The 12,249-nt window shown below is 50.3% G+C and overlaps 1 protein-coding gene across 3 annotated transcripts in view; it reads left to right on the forward strand.

The window, feature by feature from the left end:
* Positions 1 to 9,032, forward strand: part of SIDT1 (SID1 transmembrane family member 1) — a 49,699-nt gene extending 40,667 nt beyond the window's left edge. Inside the window, exons 18-26 of one of the 3 annotated variants that reach the window (XM_054060922.1) lie at positions 533 to 669; positions 2,273 to 2,381; positions 2,768 to 2,782; positions 3,559 to 3,635; positions 4,390 to 4,436; positions 5,228 to 5,333; positions 5,651 to 5,761; positions 6,493 to 6,606; positions 7,523 to 9,029. In XM_054060922.1, the coding sequence (XP_053916897.1) occupies positions 533 to 669; positions 2,273 to 2,381; positions 2,768 to 2,782; positions 3,559 to 3,635; positions 4,390 to 4,436; positions 5,228 to 5,333; positions 5,651 to 5,761; positions 6,493 to 6,606; positions 7,523 to 7,585 (779 nt within the window). In that variant the 3' untranslated portion in view covers positions 7,586 to 9,029. Of the gene's footprint in view, positions 1 to 532; positions 670 to 2,272; positions 2,382 to 2,767; positions 2,783 to 3,558; positions 3,636 to 4,389; positions 4,437 to 5,227; positions 5,334 to 5,650; positions 5,762 to 6,492; positions 6,607 to 7,522 lie in introns of all 3 variants that reach the window. The other 2 variants (XM_054060934.1, XM_054060928.1) reach the window with 2 other exon arrangements.
* The last annotated feature ends 3,217 nt before the right edge of the window (positions 9,033 to 12,249 follow it).

Raw genomic sequence — 12,249 nt, forward strand, 5'->3', positions numbered from 1 at the left:
TGCTCAGTGACTGAACAAGAGGCAATGGGCACAAATTAAAACAAAAGAAACGCCATATGGACACAGGATTATTTTTATTACTTTTTTTTTTTTTATTTTGAGTGTGGTCAAAGACTGAACAGATTGCCCAGAGGGGTTGTGAAGTCTCCTTCTGCGGGGATGTTCAAAGCCTGACTGGACACAGTCCTGGAGAACCCTCTCACAGCTGACCCTGCTTGAGCAGAGTGTGTTAGACCAGACAACCTCCAAAAGTCCCTTCTAACCTCAACTGCTGTGTGATTCCCTGCCTATTTTTGTGCTACACTGTGTCAGGCAGTTATTTTCTGAGCCCCTCTGGTTTTTGTTGCCATAGAGCATGGTAGGTGTTCTGCAAGACTGCAAAGCACAAAGTGCTGTACAATGTAGTAGGGATTTGTGCCTGCCAGTCTTGGGTTTGTCCCTGCTGCCGCGATTCTTTATATGCGCTTGGAGCAGCTTTTTGAGCTTCCTGGCAGTACCTGTTTTCACTGTTTCTGTTGTGCTCCCTCTGTAGACACCTCCTTCATGTACATGATCGCAGGACTGTGCATGCTCAAGCTCTACCAGACCCGCCATCCAGACATCAATGCCAGTGCCTACTCTGCCTATGCCTCGTTTGCTGTAGTCATCTGTCTGGCTGTCCTTGGAGTGGTATGGCTACCTGATTCTCTGTGAGGGAGGTCGTGTGGCTGGGAACATAACTTAAGTGGGCAAATGATTGGGCAGAGCAGTTGGATAGAATAAGTGCATGTTAAATAGTTGGTAGCACTTGAATTCCCAGTGCTCTTGGGTCATACTCCTCCCTTCTCCTGGGCTCACAGGGAGGGTAAAAGCAGAGCAGTTTTCTCTAGGTGAGCGCCTTTTTTGGGCTTTGTCTACCACATACCCTCAAGAAGAGAAATTCAGACATCCAGGTGCCCATGACCAAGCATGCAGCTGGTCTCTTGTGGGGTGGCTCACCTTGGAGGAGGAGGAGTGAGGCTGCTTGAGCTTCCAGGACTCTAAGTGTGCTCTACCTAAATTGCTTGTGCCTCTTCCTTCCCTTTGGAACACTCTTGTGTTGTTGGGTGCAGCTCCTGCACTTGGCCTTGCTATCTTTGGAGAGGTGCAGGACTAGAATAAAGGCTGAGGGGCTCCCAGGGAAGTTTCTGGAGTACCTGCTTATAGAAGGGTACTGGAGCAGAAGGAATCACAAGGAAGTGCAACTGACAAATCAGGCTGGTATAGGGCTTTGCCCCTTTGCTCATAATATTGCAGGTGTTGAGCTGGATTTACCCGAGTCCCCAACCTGTGCTTTACCTTGGAGGTCTCTGCTTCTCTGTTTTTGAGGGACTCTGTTTCATTTGGCAGTACCCAACCAAAGTCCATTGAATTCTTGCTCTGAACTAGCAGAGTGCCAGCGGCCTGTCAGATCCTCTCTACGTGATGTAACGGAGAATAACAATTGATTCTGCAAAGATCCCTGTGTAGGAGACTGGGATAAAGCATACAAGAGTAGCTGGTGATTTTGAGGCTTCTCAAGAATCTCTCTGGTAGTTCTGCACAACCAGGTTCAAAACACTGGAATTTTATTCTGGGATACTCTTATTTTTTCTTATGGAATGTTTTGAAGCTGGAGAGTAGAGCTTATAAACTGCATGTCTCCCTTGCTCCATTCATGCAGAGGTGGCTTTTCTGTTTGCTTTTTTTTCCCCCACACACAAAAAGAAATGTTCAGGCATGTGCTGTGCCCCAGGGAAGCGGAGTGTGTCGTCACAGCCTGATGGCAGACCAGAGTTTCTAAACTCCTTAATGTATAACTGAAAAGTTAAAATTTTAGTATAGCATTAACCTGCTAGGTCAATTCCAGTCCTTAAATAAAGTGAAAGGGTAAAAATAGGTGCAATTGCCTGCAGAGCAGCTTTGTCTTTTTTGGGCTACTATGATGAACTTGTTAAAGTAACAGTCGGTTCCCTGACTGCCTCTGTAAAAATCCAGCTCCTGGCCAGATAGCTGCTTACCCACCTCAGCACAGGGAGATCGCATAGCCTGGGAGTCCCTGCATTTCTGCTCCTTGGGTCAGCTGCAGTCATTCCAAGCTGTCATCCTTTTCTGAAGAGGTGTTCAGAAAGAATGGTTTCGTCTCCAGAAATGCTGAGTTCCTCTTGCTTCTTTGGACTTTGTTTGGATTAATAGATCTGTTTTCAGGTTAGAAGATCTAGGGGTTTCTCTTCCACATTGAGGCACAGTTTGCTTTTAATATGTCTGCTTTCAGGTGTTTGGGAAAAATGATATGTGGTTTTGGGTTATTTTCTCAATGATCCACGTTTTGGCTTCGCTGGCTCTCAGCACCCAGATCTACTACATGGGACGCTTCAAGATAGGTAAGTGCTGTGACCGAGCAGGGTGTGCAGGGGCCTCCTATCCTCACCTGTGGGAGCTGCGTCTGCAGCACATCTGTGAGCACGATCCCATGGCCTCTGCTTGTGTTCTGGGTTATCCTGTCCTCTCATCCATCTGATGCTCTTCCTGGCCTCTGAAATCCTTGCGCTGTGCTGCTTCCCAGTCTCATGGGAGTCAGCAGGACCTGTCTGCTCTGTGATGGCAGAGGAGCTGGATTCTGAGGGAGCCTGTCCTTCAGCTACAGCTTTGTCTGCTACATAAAACTCAGTCATGGGATGGAGGGGGAGAGGGTCTGGTGGGGAACCCGGTGTTTGTGCTCTGCTTACAAACTTCTTTCTCCTTCCTCTTCTGCTCCTGTCTGCCTCAGATGGCCCTGACTCAGGTAACTCAGCAGCTCTCATTTTTCTCTGTTGAAATGATCGAGCAGTGGCAAAGCATCCAGGGATGCATGGACGTTTGGGGAGACAGGCCGGAGTGCCACCTGGGGTTGGTTCTTGAGAAGTGAAGCCAGTTTGCCAGCAACACTGACAGTCCTGTTCCGTGGCAGGGAGGGGGTATAGAGCACTGGAGAGTTCTGATCTTTGTGTAAGATGTCTTTTCAAGCTTCACGTTTGTTAATAGAGGCGTGTGTATGCGTGCCTGTCCATTCATCCCCACTGCCACTGATGGCTCTCCAGTGAAGGTTCTGCAATGATTTTTGAGAGCAGAAGAGTCTCGAGTGCGCTCTGGCCCTCTGGGCCCCTTTAAGGGCTGAAGAATGAGTTTCTGCTGTTTCCCTGCTCTAGCAGCTTGTTCCATGGAAGAAGGTGCTTTCCTCCTTCCTGCATAAACATCTGTTCTCCAGAGATGCGATTGCAAAGCCAGCCTGTTTACACTTACAGCCAGGATCTATTTGACTTCTGGGCAGGTCCAATGGCAAGGGGATGAATATTTTTTAACTTGTCACTCTGGCCAAAGGCGATCCACATCCTGTGGTGGCTCTCCTTTTGCTCAGCACAGGCTGCTCCTGAAGGGCAAAACATGAAATCTGTTGACACCCCCAGCATTCGCAGGCTGTGTCCTCTGTGGTGAGCTGGGGGGTGAATGCATGTTTGCCCTGTAGGCGTTTTGGCACTCACTCTGATGGCTGTTCTGTCTGTTTATCCTTTTCTTTGGCAGACTTGGGGATATTTCGACGGGCAGCGATGGTGCTGTACACGGACTGTATCCAGCAGTGCAGTCGACCATTGTACATGGTAGGTGATGTTTCACCTCAGCACCTCCCTCAGGGATCACTAACTCTCTAGGCAATGCACAGAGGAAAGAGTTGTGGCTATTTGAAAAAAGTGATGCTCCCTGCGTCCCTTCTTGCCACTGCCCCAAAATGTTTGGCTAAGTGTAGATCTCTGCTGGAGCAGTTTACCCCCCATTCTCAAGCCTCTGATCGAAGGCTTGGCGAATAAAACATCAGAGCAAAGGTGACACGAGCATGATAAGATTTGCCTTTGCTGTTGCTCTCTGGGGGCATCCATTCAAGGAATGGATATGTGGCTCTGTGCAGCGTGGCCTTTCTGGGGTAGAATCATAGAATCTCTAGGTTATAAAAGACTTCTAAGATCATCAAGCCCAACTGTACCTGTCCAGTACTAAATTATATCCCTAAGCACATAATCTACTGGTCTTTTAAACGCCTCCAGGGATGGTCACTCAATGACCTCCCTGTGCAGCCTCTGCCAGTGCCTGATAACCCTTTGTGTAAAGAATTTTTATCTAATGTTCAGTCTGAACCTGCCCTGGCACAACCTGTGGCCATTCCCTTTCACCCTATCACCTGTCACTTGGGAGAAGAGGCCAACACGGACCTCTGTACAACCTCCTTTCAGGCAGTTGTAGACAGCAATAAAGTCTCTCCTCAACGTCCTCTTCTCCAGGCTGAACAGCCCCAGTTCCCTCAGCACCCTTTTTGCATTTCTTTCTGCTTTCACCTGATCATGAGTGTCTTCTCTACAGGACAGGATGGTGCTGCTCATTGTTGGAAACCTGGTCAACTGGTCCTTGTAAGTAGTGAGATGTCAGTGTCTTGCGTACTTGTGCACATGGGCAGCAGGGTTCAGTGTTGACACACAGGTGGCCTGAAGTGGTGGGGAAATGCAGCAGTGTCTGTGTAGTAATCCTGTGCTAGGGGCCTTCTGACATGTTTTGGCAAGCAGCTTGATCTGTTGAGCTCTGACGGGAAGCATTACAGCACTACAGAGCTCCGTGAGCCATCTCTAAACAGCACAGCTCACGTCTGAGTGAGCTTGTGTAGGGCTGGGCTGGTGCTGTGGTGCTGTGTTGTGCTGTACATGTGCTTCCCATGTAGTGAGAAGGTCTCTGGCACAGCCAAGATGCAGGGAACTTGACAGATGCTCATTAGTCACAGTCACAGAGCTTGGCTCAGCAGTAACTGCGTGAATGAGAGGGATCCATCCTTGGATGAGGTGTAAAATCATTGCCTCAAGCTCTTGCTTTTCGCTAAGGCTGCTTCTCAGACAAATGCTTTGTGCTACAGGTACAGGTCTGGGGGCCAGCTCCTACTGACTGAGATGTGTTTGGTCATGAGTTGGAAGCAACCCGTGGCCCTTGTCTATCCTCTGGGGTCTCGGATTGCTCTCAGTGGCTGACTGTGGCCAAGTTAGTTCAGCAGGGAGCAGAGGTGAATGGTGCATTTCCTCCAGGGATTTGGGAGGCTGTAGCAGTGTTGCTGTGTCCTGTGGTTTGGAGGGGCAGCGGCTGGTTCTCAGTTTGGAGATGTAGTCTGTCCCTAGTTAAATAGGCTGTCTAATGTCCCTTCTTCCCTCTTTCTCAGTGCTATCTTTGGGCTGGTGTATCGGCCCAGAGACTTCGCCTCCTACATACTGGGCATCTTTATCTGTAACTTGTTGCTATATCTGGCTTTCTACATCATCATGAAGGTAAAAGGAGGGAGCTGTAGCCATCCCTGGGGTGCCTGTCTCCAGATGGGAAGGGATGGGCCTTTTTTCTGGCTGCAGTTTGGGTTCCTGTAGTGCTGCAGAGGGATGTTGAGAGGTCTCTGTGGGGCTTAGAGTGGATGCAAGGTGTTGGGAAGGGATGGTGTGTAGCCATCTTGGGGGTAGCTGGGCTGTGTCTCCCTGGGGTGGGCAACCTTTTGCACCTGCAGATGGTCTAGGATGGCATGTCAACCCTATGCCTGGTTCTGGCCCCTGGGAAGAACTCGTGGTATGTTATGAGACTGTGTCCTTGTCTGCAGCTCCGCAGTGCTGAGAAGCTCCTGCCCATTCCCCTGTTCTGCATCATGGCAACAGCAGTGGTGTGGGCAGCTGCCCTCTACTTCTTCTTCCAAAACCTCAGCAGCTGGGAGGTAAATTTCCCCTTTCACTGCCCTTCTGTCTGTCTCTGTGTCTCATCATCTTTCCTTCCTACTGTCCATTTTACACAAAAACTACTCTGGGGAAGAGTCCTGTACTATTCATGGAGAGCTGAAAGGGATTAACTCCTTCAAGCAGACTGGGAAGGGAGTGTTGGGAGCTGTGCTGAGCCAAAAATGACTGCATGCATGTAGCTGTGGAGAGACCAGGGGATCCAGAGGTGACTGATCCACATCAAGGGACAAAGGAGGAGCTGGGGATCTGAAAAAAAAAAACTGGGTAAATCCTGACCAGTGCTGGATGGAAGACTCCTCCCTGGAGTAGTTGCCAATGGGGAATAACCTGCCTAGAGTTGTGGGGGACTCACCATGGTCTGGGAGTCTCTTAAATCCTGCCTGGATGCCTTCTAACATGATCTCCATGGAAGTGAGGAGCTTGCTGCAGGGTGTTCTGGTGGAGGTTGTACAGCCTGTGCAATGCAGGACCTCAGATGTGAAGATCCAAGGGTACCCCACAGCCATGGATTGTGTCCACAGATCCATCTCCTGGTCTTGAGTATAGCATTGGATTCCTGTCCTGTTCTTGCCACATGCCTGGCCGGCACAGTGCTTTTTACTGGCTCCTGCATGGAGTGTTATAAGATGACCTCCTGAGGGTCCAGCATGGCCAGTCAGGACCCTGTGTGAGTGGATATCAGGTCCTGACTCCCTGCCCGCTCCCCTAGGAGACTCCTGCAGAATCCCGGGAAAAGAACCGGCCATGCATCCTGCTGGGCTTCTTTGATGACCATGACGTCTGGCATTTCCTCTCCGCAGCTGCCTTGTTCTTCTCCTTCCTGGTGAGTCCTGCTAAGCCTCACTCTCTACACTCTTTACTGTTCCTTCTTGTCCTTCTTACTGTGGCTGTCCTAGGACCCTGCAGAATTGCCCCAACTCCTCTGCCTGCCTCTCCCTCCAGGCACCCTTCACAGTGGGATGCTCCTCGTCAACGGGATCAGGCTTTATCCTTTGCATTGTTGCTCCCCATAGCTCCTGGCCTCAAATTCCCTCTGGAGCTGTAGGTCTTAGCTGCTGTGGGAAAGCTGAAGGGCTGCTGGTCTGCCCAAACCTCTCATGGATTTGTGAGCCACTCACAGAAAGGAATCCTACTCCCTTTGCCATTAGGGTCACTGGCACAGAGCTTAGCTCACTCCTGGGCTTTCCCTCACTTCTATAGCTGAATCCTGGGCTCCTCTACTTGGTACCTCTTTTCAGTCCTGGTTGTCTGTGTAGTGGCAAAGGTGGAAGTGTCACCATGTGACGGGGTCACAGCATGGTGCTTTGAGCAGCGGAGAGGGAGACCTTAACCCTGGCTGCGAAAGGCACAAACTCCTTGCCTGGCCACGTGTAATATCTGAGCTGTCGTCAAGCAATTCCCATCCTGCTACCTCCTGGATGGCACTTTAGAGGATGCTGTGATGAGGCACCCATTTACAAGCAGCATCTCCATCATGGTTGGAGCAGGGTTATCTGCTCAGATCCTTGCAGCAACATAGGCAGAGCTACCTGTCAGCTGTGTGGCCAGAATGACTTTCTGGAAGCGTTACAGAAACAAAGTTAATCTGGCACATGGGTTGCTGTTGTGGCTCTTGTACGTGCTAGAGACGTGGCCCAAGTGGAACCGACCTGTGAGGAGATCCTGTTGGGAGCTGGTCATTGCCCCCAGCCATGGGCTGGCCAGCGAGACATGAAGCTGCCTTGTGCTTTCCTCCTCAGGTCCTGCTGACCCTGGATGATGACTTGGACATGGTGCGCAGGGACAAGATCCCAGTGTTCTGAGTCCCCAAGGGACGGGGGCATCCCCAGTTGCTCAGCCAAAGGCACCAGGACACCAACATCTGTGGGGAATGAGCCTGTTCCCATGGCTGACAACCCCGTGGGAGCAGGGGAGCTGGATCCTACAGCAAACACGATGGGGTCCTATGGTATCTGAGGAAGGACCGGGAGGGAAGACCACCCTTGCTGCTTTCCCACTGCACCCTCTGGGGCAGGCATGACCTGGAGGCTGAAGCCATTGAAGAGGAAGGAAACAGGAGGTGTGGTTAAGACCTTTGCTTCCCTTCCTCTCTGCTGATGTGCTCCGCTTCCTCTCTGGTGAGCAGCTTGAGAAAAGCAGTGCAGCTCCTCCTGCAGCAGAGGAGCAGACCGTCGGCAGACAGTGCCTGTACCCCTCAAAGAGGCCCTTCAGCAGCACTGGGAGAGCATTTGGTTCCTCACCCACAGCCGCCGAGTGAGCAAAGGACTCCAAGCTGAAGTGGTGCTGGGGCACTGTTTTCTTTTTTTATTGGAGAGGCTCCTCCCGTAGGTGGTGGTGAGCCATGGTAACAAAAGAAACAAGGGCAAGGGACTGCAGTGTTGGATGGAGATGTGGAGCAGAGCTGCCCACGAGCGCTCTGCCAGAGACAGAACCTCCCACCTTGCTCTTGCAGCCTCTCACACATACTGAACAGCCTCACTTCTCTCTGGTGGCTTCTATGAGAGTGATGGTCAGCATGACGGTCTCCTTCGCAGCACATGAAGTGCTGTCCTCAAGTGACACTAAGAGAGATGGTGTGGTGAAGCTGCGGCCTTGTGTTTCAGGCAGGTCCTTGGCTCCTGCTGCCTTGCTGAAGAGGTGAGGTGGAATGGGGAGGCTGTCCAGCAGCCTTGGACTTCTCCTCCCACAGACTTGGCGAAGCAGGCACCCTTATGGGCTAGGGGTGTGGAGGAGGTTTTAGGGCAGTTGGAGTCTCTTTAACTAAAGAGCGGGACCAAACTTCTTTCCTCTCCAACATTTCTGCATCTGAAATAAGTTTTTTAAATGGCTTCTGCATTCTTCCTGAATTCTCAGTTATTTAAAAAACAAGAATAAGGTGTGAATTATTTCAGGCCTTGCGTCTCAAATGTGAAATGTGACCTGTTTTGCTAATTTTGAATTAAAAAGTATTCTTTGAAGCCTGCTGTCCTTACTGTTTTCATTGTCTGAGCACTTTTCCTTTGATGTATGTACATGTACCCTATGATGCAAAGGTTTCATTCTACTTGTGCTTACCAGAGCAGAAGACTCTGGTGATTTTCTACTCCGAGGAGTCTGTATTTCCTAGAAGGGTTTTGCATTAGCTGGGTTTTATTATTTTTCTAAAAGTTGGACATTGTCACAGTGGTCAATAAAATCAATGTTCTTGGCTCCCTGCTCTGCAGGCTGATCTGAATTCTTCTTGCTCCAGCTCGCAGCAAAGAGGAGCACTCAAGGCGGGGGGTTGCCCAGTGGTGCCACACAGCTGCTGTCATCCTTCAGAGCCTCACAGTTTCCTGAGCATCGGTAAAGATGATCTGCTTGTTCTCTTAACCAAATTGCCTTTGCGGGGCAAATGGGAGTGAAGAACAAACACTCTTGTTTGTCGCTGTAGTGCCTTTGGCAGAGTGAAGGGAGGGCTGGAGGAGGAATGACACAAGAGGTTGCCGCTGCTCTCTTGCCAAGCAGAGCTGCACTGCTACAGAGACGTAGCCCCATTCCAGGCAGGACACGCCAGCACACGCTGAAGGTGGTAGTCTCTGTGTGCTGTGTTCACCACAGTACTTTGGGTTTGACTTGCAGGTTTGCCATCCAGATGTAGTTGTGAATGTTCAGTGATGCTAGAAACAGGGGTAGGGTTTCTCAGGCTTGTTGTGAAGCATGAGCTTCTCTTCCTTAACAGTGTCAGCATCGATTGCAGGGAAAGAGGTGGCACTTGTTTCTGTCTGAGTAGCACCAGCAGAGGAGTGTCAGGCTGAGGAGAGCCCACATTTTCTACTCAGCCACCCTGCAGCCTTGCTGTATATTCTTGGTCTGCCTGAAATATTACAGGCTTGTCTGCAGCTTTGTTTTTTCTTCCCATGAGGAAAGGCTGCCAGGAAGTCGGGGTGGCAAAAAAAATTGAAATCCTTACTGTAGTTTGCAAGACTGAACTGCTCCTATGAGGGATCTCTGGTGGGGCTGTCGTGCTCTGTCTTGCCCAGCGTGGTTATGAACTTGCTGCGCAGATGGGGACACCTGGGTGTCTGTAGACAGAAGTGAAGAAATGTTTGACCTGACAGCTTTTTTGCAACATATGCTTTGTGCTGCCCTCCCTGCAAGTGCAAGGGCTGCTGTAGGAGCCCAAGTGCTGCACTTCCAGTTCTTTGACTTGTGAACCAAAAATTTGTTTGAGAACATCTGGCGTGTGCAGGTTGCGCTCTTTCCAGAGCTCTGCTTGGAGGGCACATGGTAACACACAGTGATGGTACTGCTATCAGCACCATCCATTCCCTCTCTTCTCTAGTCCTGGCTCCAGCAGCTGGAGCAGAGGTCTGAGGCATGGCTGCATGGAGCCCTGCTACATGGGGTTACCCAGAAGCTGCATGAAGAGCTGCAGTGGTAGATCTGTTGGGAGGTGATGTGCTTGTGTGATGGTCACAGCATTTGCTGCTGGGTGAGTTAGGGAGCAAGTGAGGCAGTGCTTTGGAGCCAAGACTGGGGGAGGAGTACCAGAAGGAGGGGGGAAAATTTCCTGATGGAGTGAGTCCTCACCATGGGCCTTGCATGAACAGTGCAAGTGCCTGGAAAACCCTTGTGCACCTTCAGGGTGGATTACAAGGCTTTGTGAGGAGAGGACAGCAGTGCTGCGATAAGCAGGATAAATCCCCGAGTCATAGAATCATAGAATGGTTTGGGTTCGAAGGGACCTTAAGATCCTCCAGTTCCAATACCCCTGTGATGGCCAGGGACACCTCCCATTGGATCTGGTTGCATCCAGCCTGGCCTTGAATACCTCCAGGTATGGGGCATCCACAATTTCTCTAGGCAAACTGTGCCAGTGCCTCAACAACCCTCATTGTGAATAATTTCTTCCTAACATCTAGGCTAAATCTTTCCCCCTCCAATTTAACGCCATTCCCCTCGTACTATCACTCCATGCCCTTGGAAAAAGTCCCTCCCCAGCTTTCCTGGAGCCCATTCAGGTACTGGAAGGTCGCTGTGAGGTCTCCTCAGAGCCTTCTCTTCTCCAGACTGAACAACCCCAACTCTCTCAGCCTGTCCTCATAGCAGAGGTGCTCCAGCCCTCTGATTATCTTCATGGCCCTCTTCTGGACCTGTTCCAACAGTTCCGTATCCTCCTTATGTTGAGGGTTCCAGAACTGGACACAATACTCCAAATGAGGTCTCACAAGAGAGGAAGAGGGGCAGAATCCCCTCCCTCGACCTGCTGGGCACACTTCTTTTGGTGCAGCCCAGGACACGTTTAGCCTCCTGGGCTGTAAGCACACAATGCCAGCTCATGTCAAGCTTCTCATCGACCAGCACCCCCAAACCCTTCTCTGCAGGGCTGCTCTCAATCACATCATCCCCCATCCTGTACTGAAACTGGGGATTGACCCAACCCAGGTGTAAGACCTTGCACTCAGCCTTGTTGAACCTGTCCTGGGAGCACGTGTGGTTTGAACACAGCCTGCTCACACCAGCAGGTTGAGCACCAGCTCCCATGAAGCGCTAAACCAAAAGAAGCACCTGCTTGAGGCAAGGCCAGCTTCGCTTCACTGGGTCCTGGAGGAAGATGTGTAGATCTCATCTAAGGTGGGAGGCTATGCTGGGCTGATTGAAGGTGCTTGAAATGGAGATACTGCCCTGCTGCTGCCCAAGGCTCAACACCTGGAACGTCTGCCTCCTGTAGGAACTTCACCAGCCTTTAATCTTTTAACTGCCTGGTTTCTCTGATGTCCATGCTGTAGTCACAGCTTGCAGGTACAGTCACACCATGTAAAGCACTCCACAGTACTCCGTATTGTATGAAGTAGGCAAGTCTGGCTAGAGACTCCAGTGTGGTTTATTACAAGAAAGCAAATGCTGGCCCCCTCAGTCCCCTTTGAGAGAGAAGATGGACACTAGTTAAAAAACCTATTGATCTTGGGAGGCTGGCAGAACTGGTGTAGGTATTTTGTGGGGAGTGAGACTTGGAGGTTTTGATGTTGAATTGTGCTGTTTGTGAGTCTAACCTGAAGTCCTCTCTGCTCATGGTGCTGCCTCAGCTCAGTCAGACGTGGGATGGGTTCTCGCCTTGTGGGACTGCCCCTACTCTGTGTTTAGCAGCCTTTTCTTTTGTACAAGAATGTCCTGCTCTTGGCGTATTTTGCTTTCTGCAGAGTAAAGAATACAGGATGAGACACTGGGGTAGTGGGAATATTGCTTTTGTGCTGCACTGAAGAAGGGTTTGTATGCCTCAAAGGCTGTCCAGTTTTGGATAAACATTTTAATAGAAGAGATTCCTCCTCCACATGTCTTCCACAGTCCGTAGTCTCAGACCTTGTTCCAAGTTTGTATTTGTTTCTAGCCAGGAAGCACATATTCTTCTCTAAATAGGAATGTGAGAAAAACCTTATGCTGAACAGCAATTGGAAGGCTCGACGTAGGAGGTAGAAGAGCAACATATGGGCTCACCAAGCTCAGC

This window comes from Cuculus canorus, chromosome 1 (assembly GCF_017976375.1).
Source record: "Cuculus canorus isolate bCucCan1 chromosome 1, bCucCan1.pri, whole genome shotgun sequence".
In the NCBI taxonomy this organism is placed as follows: Eukaryota; Metazoa; Chordata; class Aves; order Cuculiformes; family Cuculidae; genus Cuculus; species Cuculus canorus.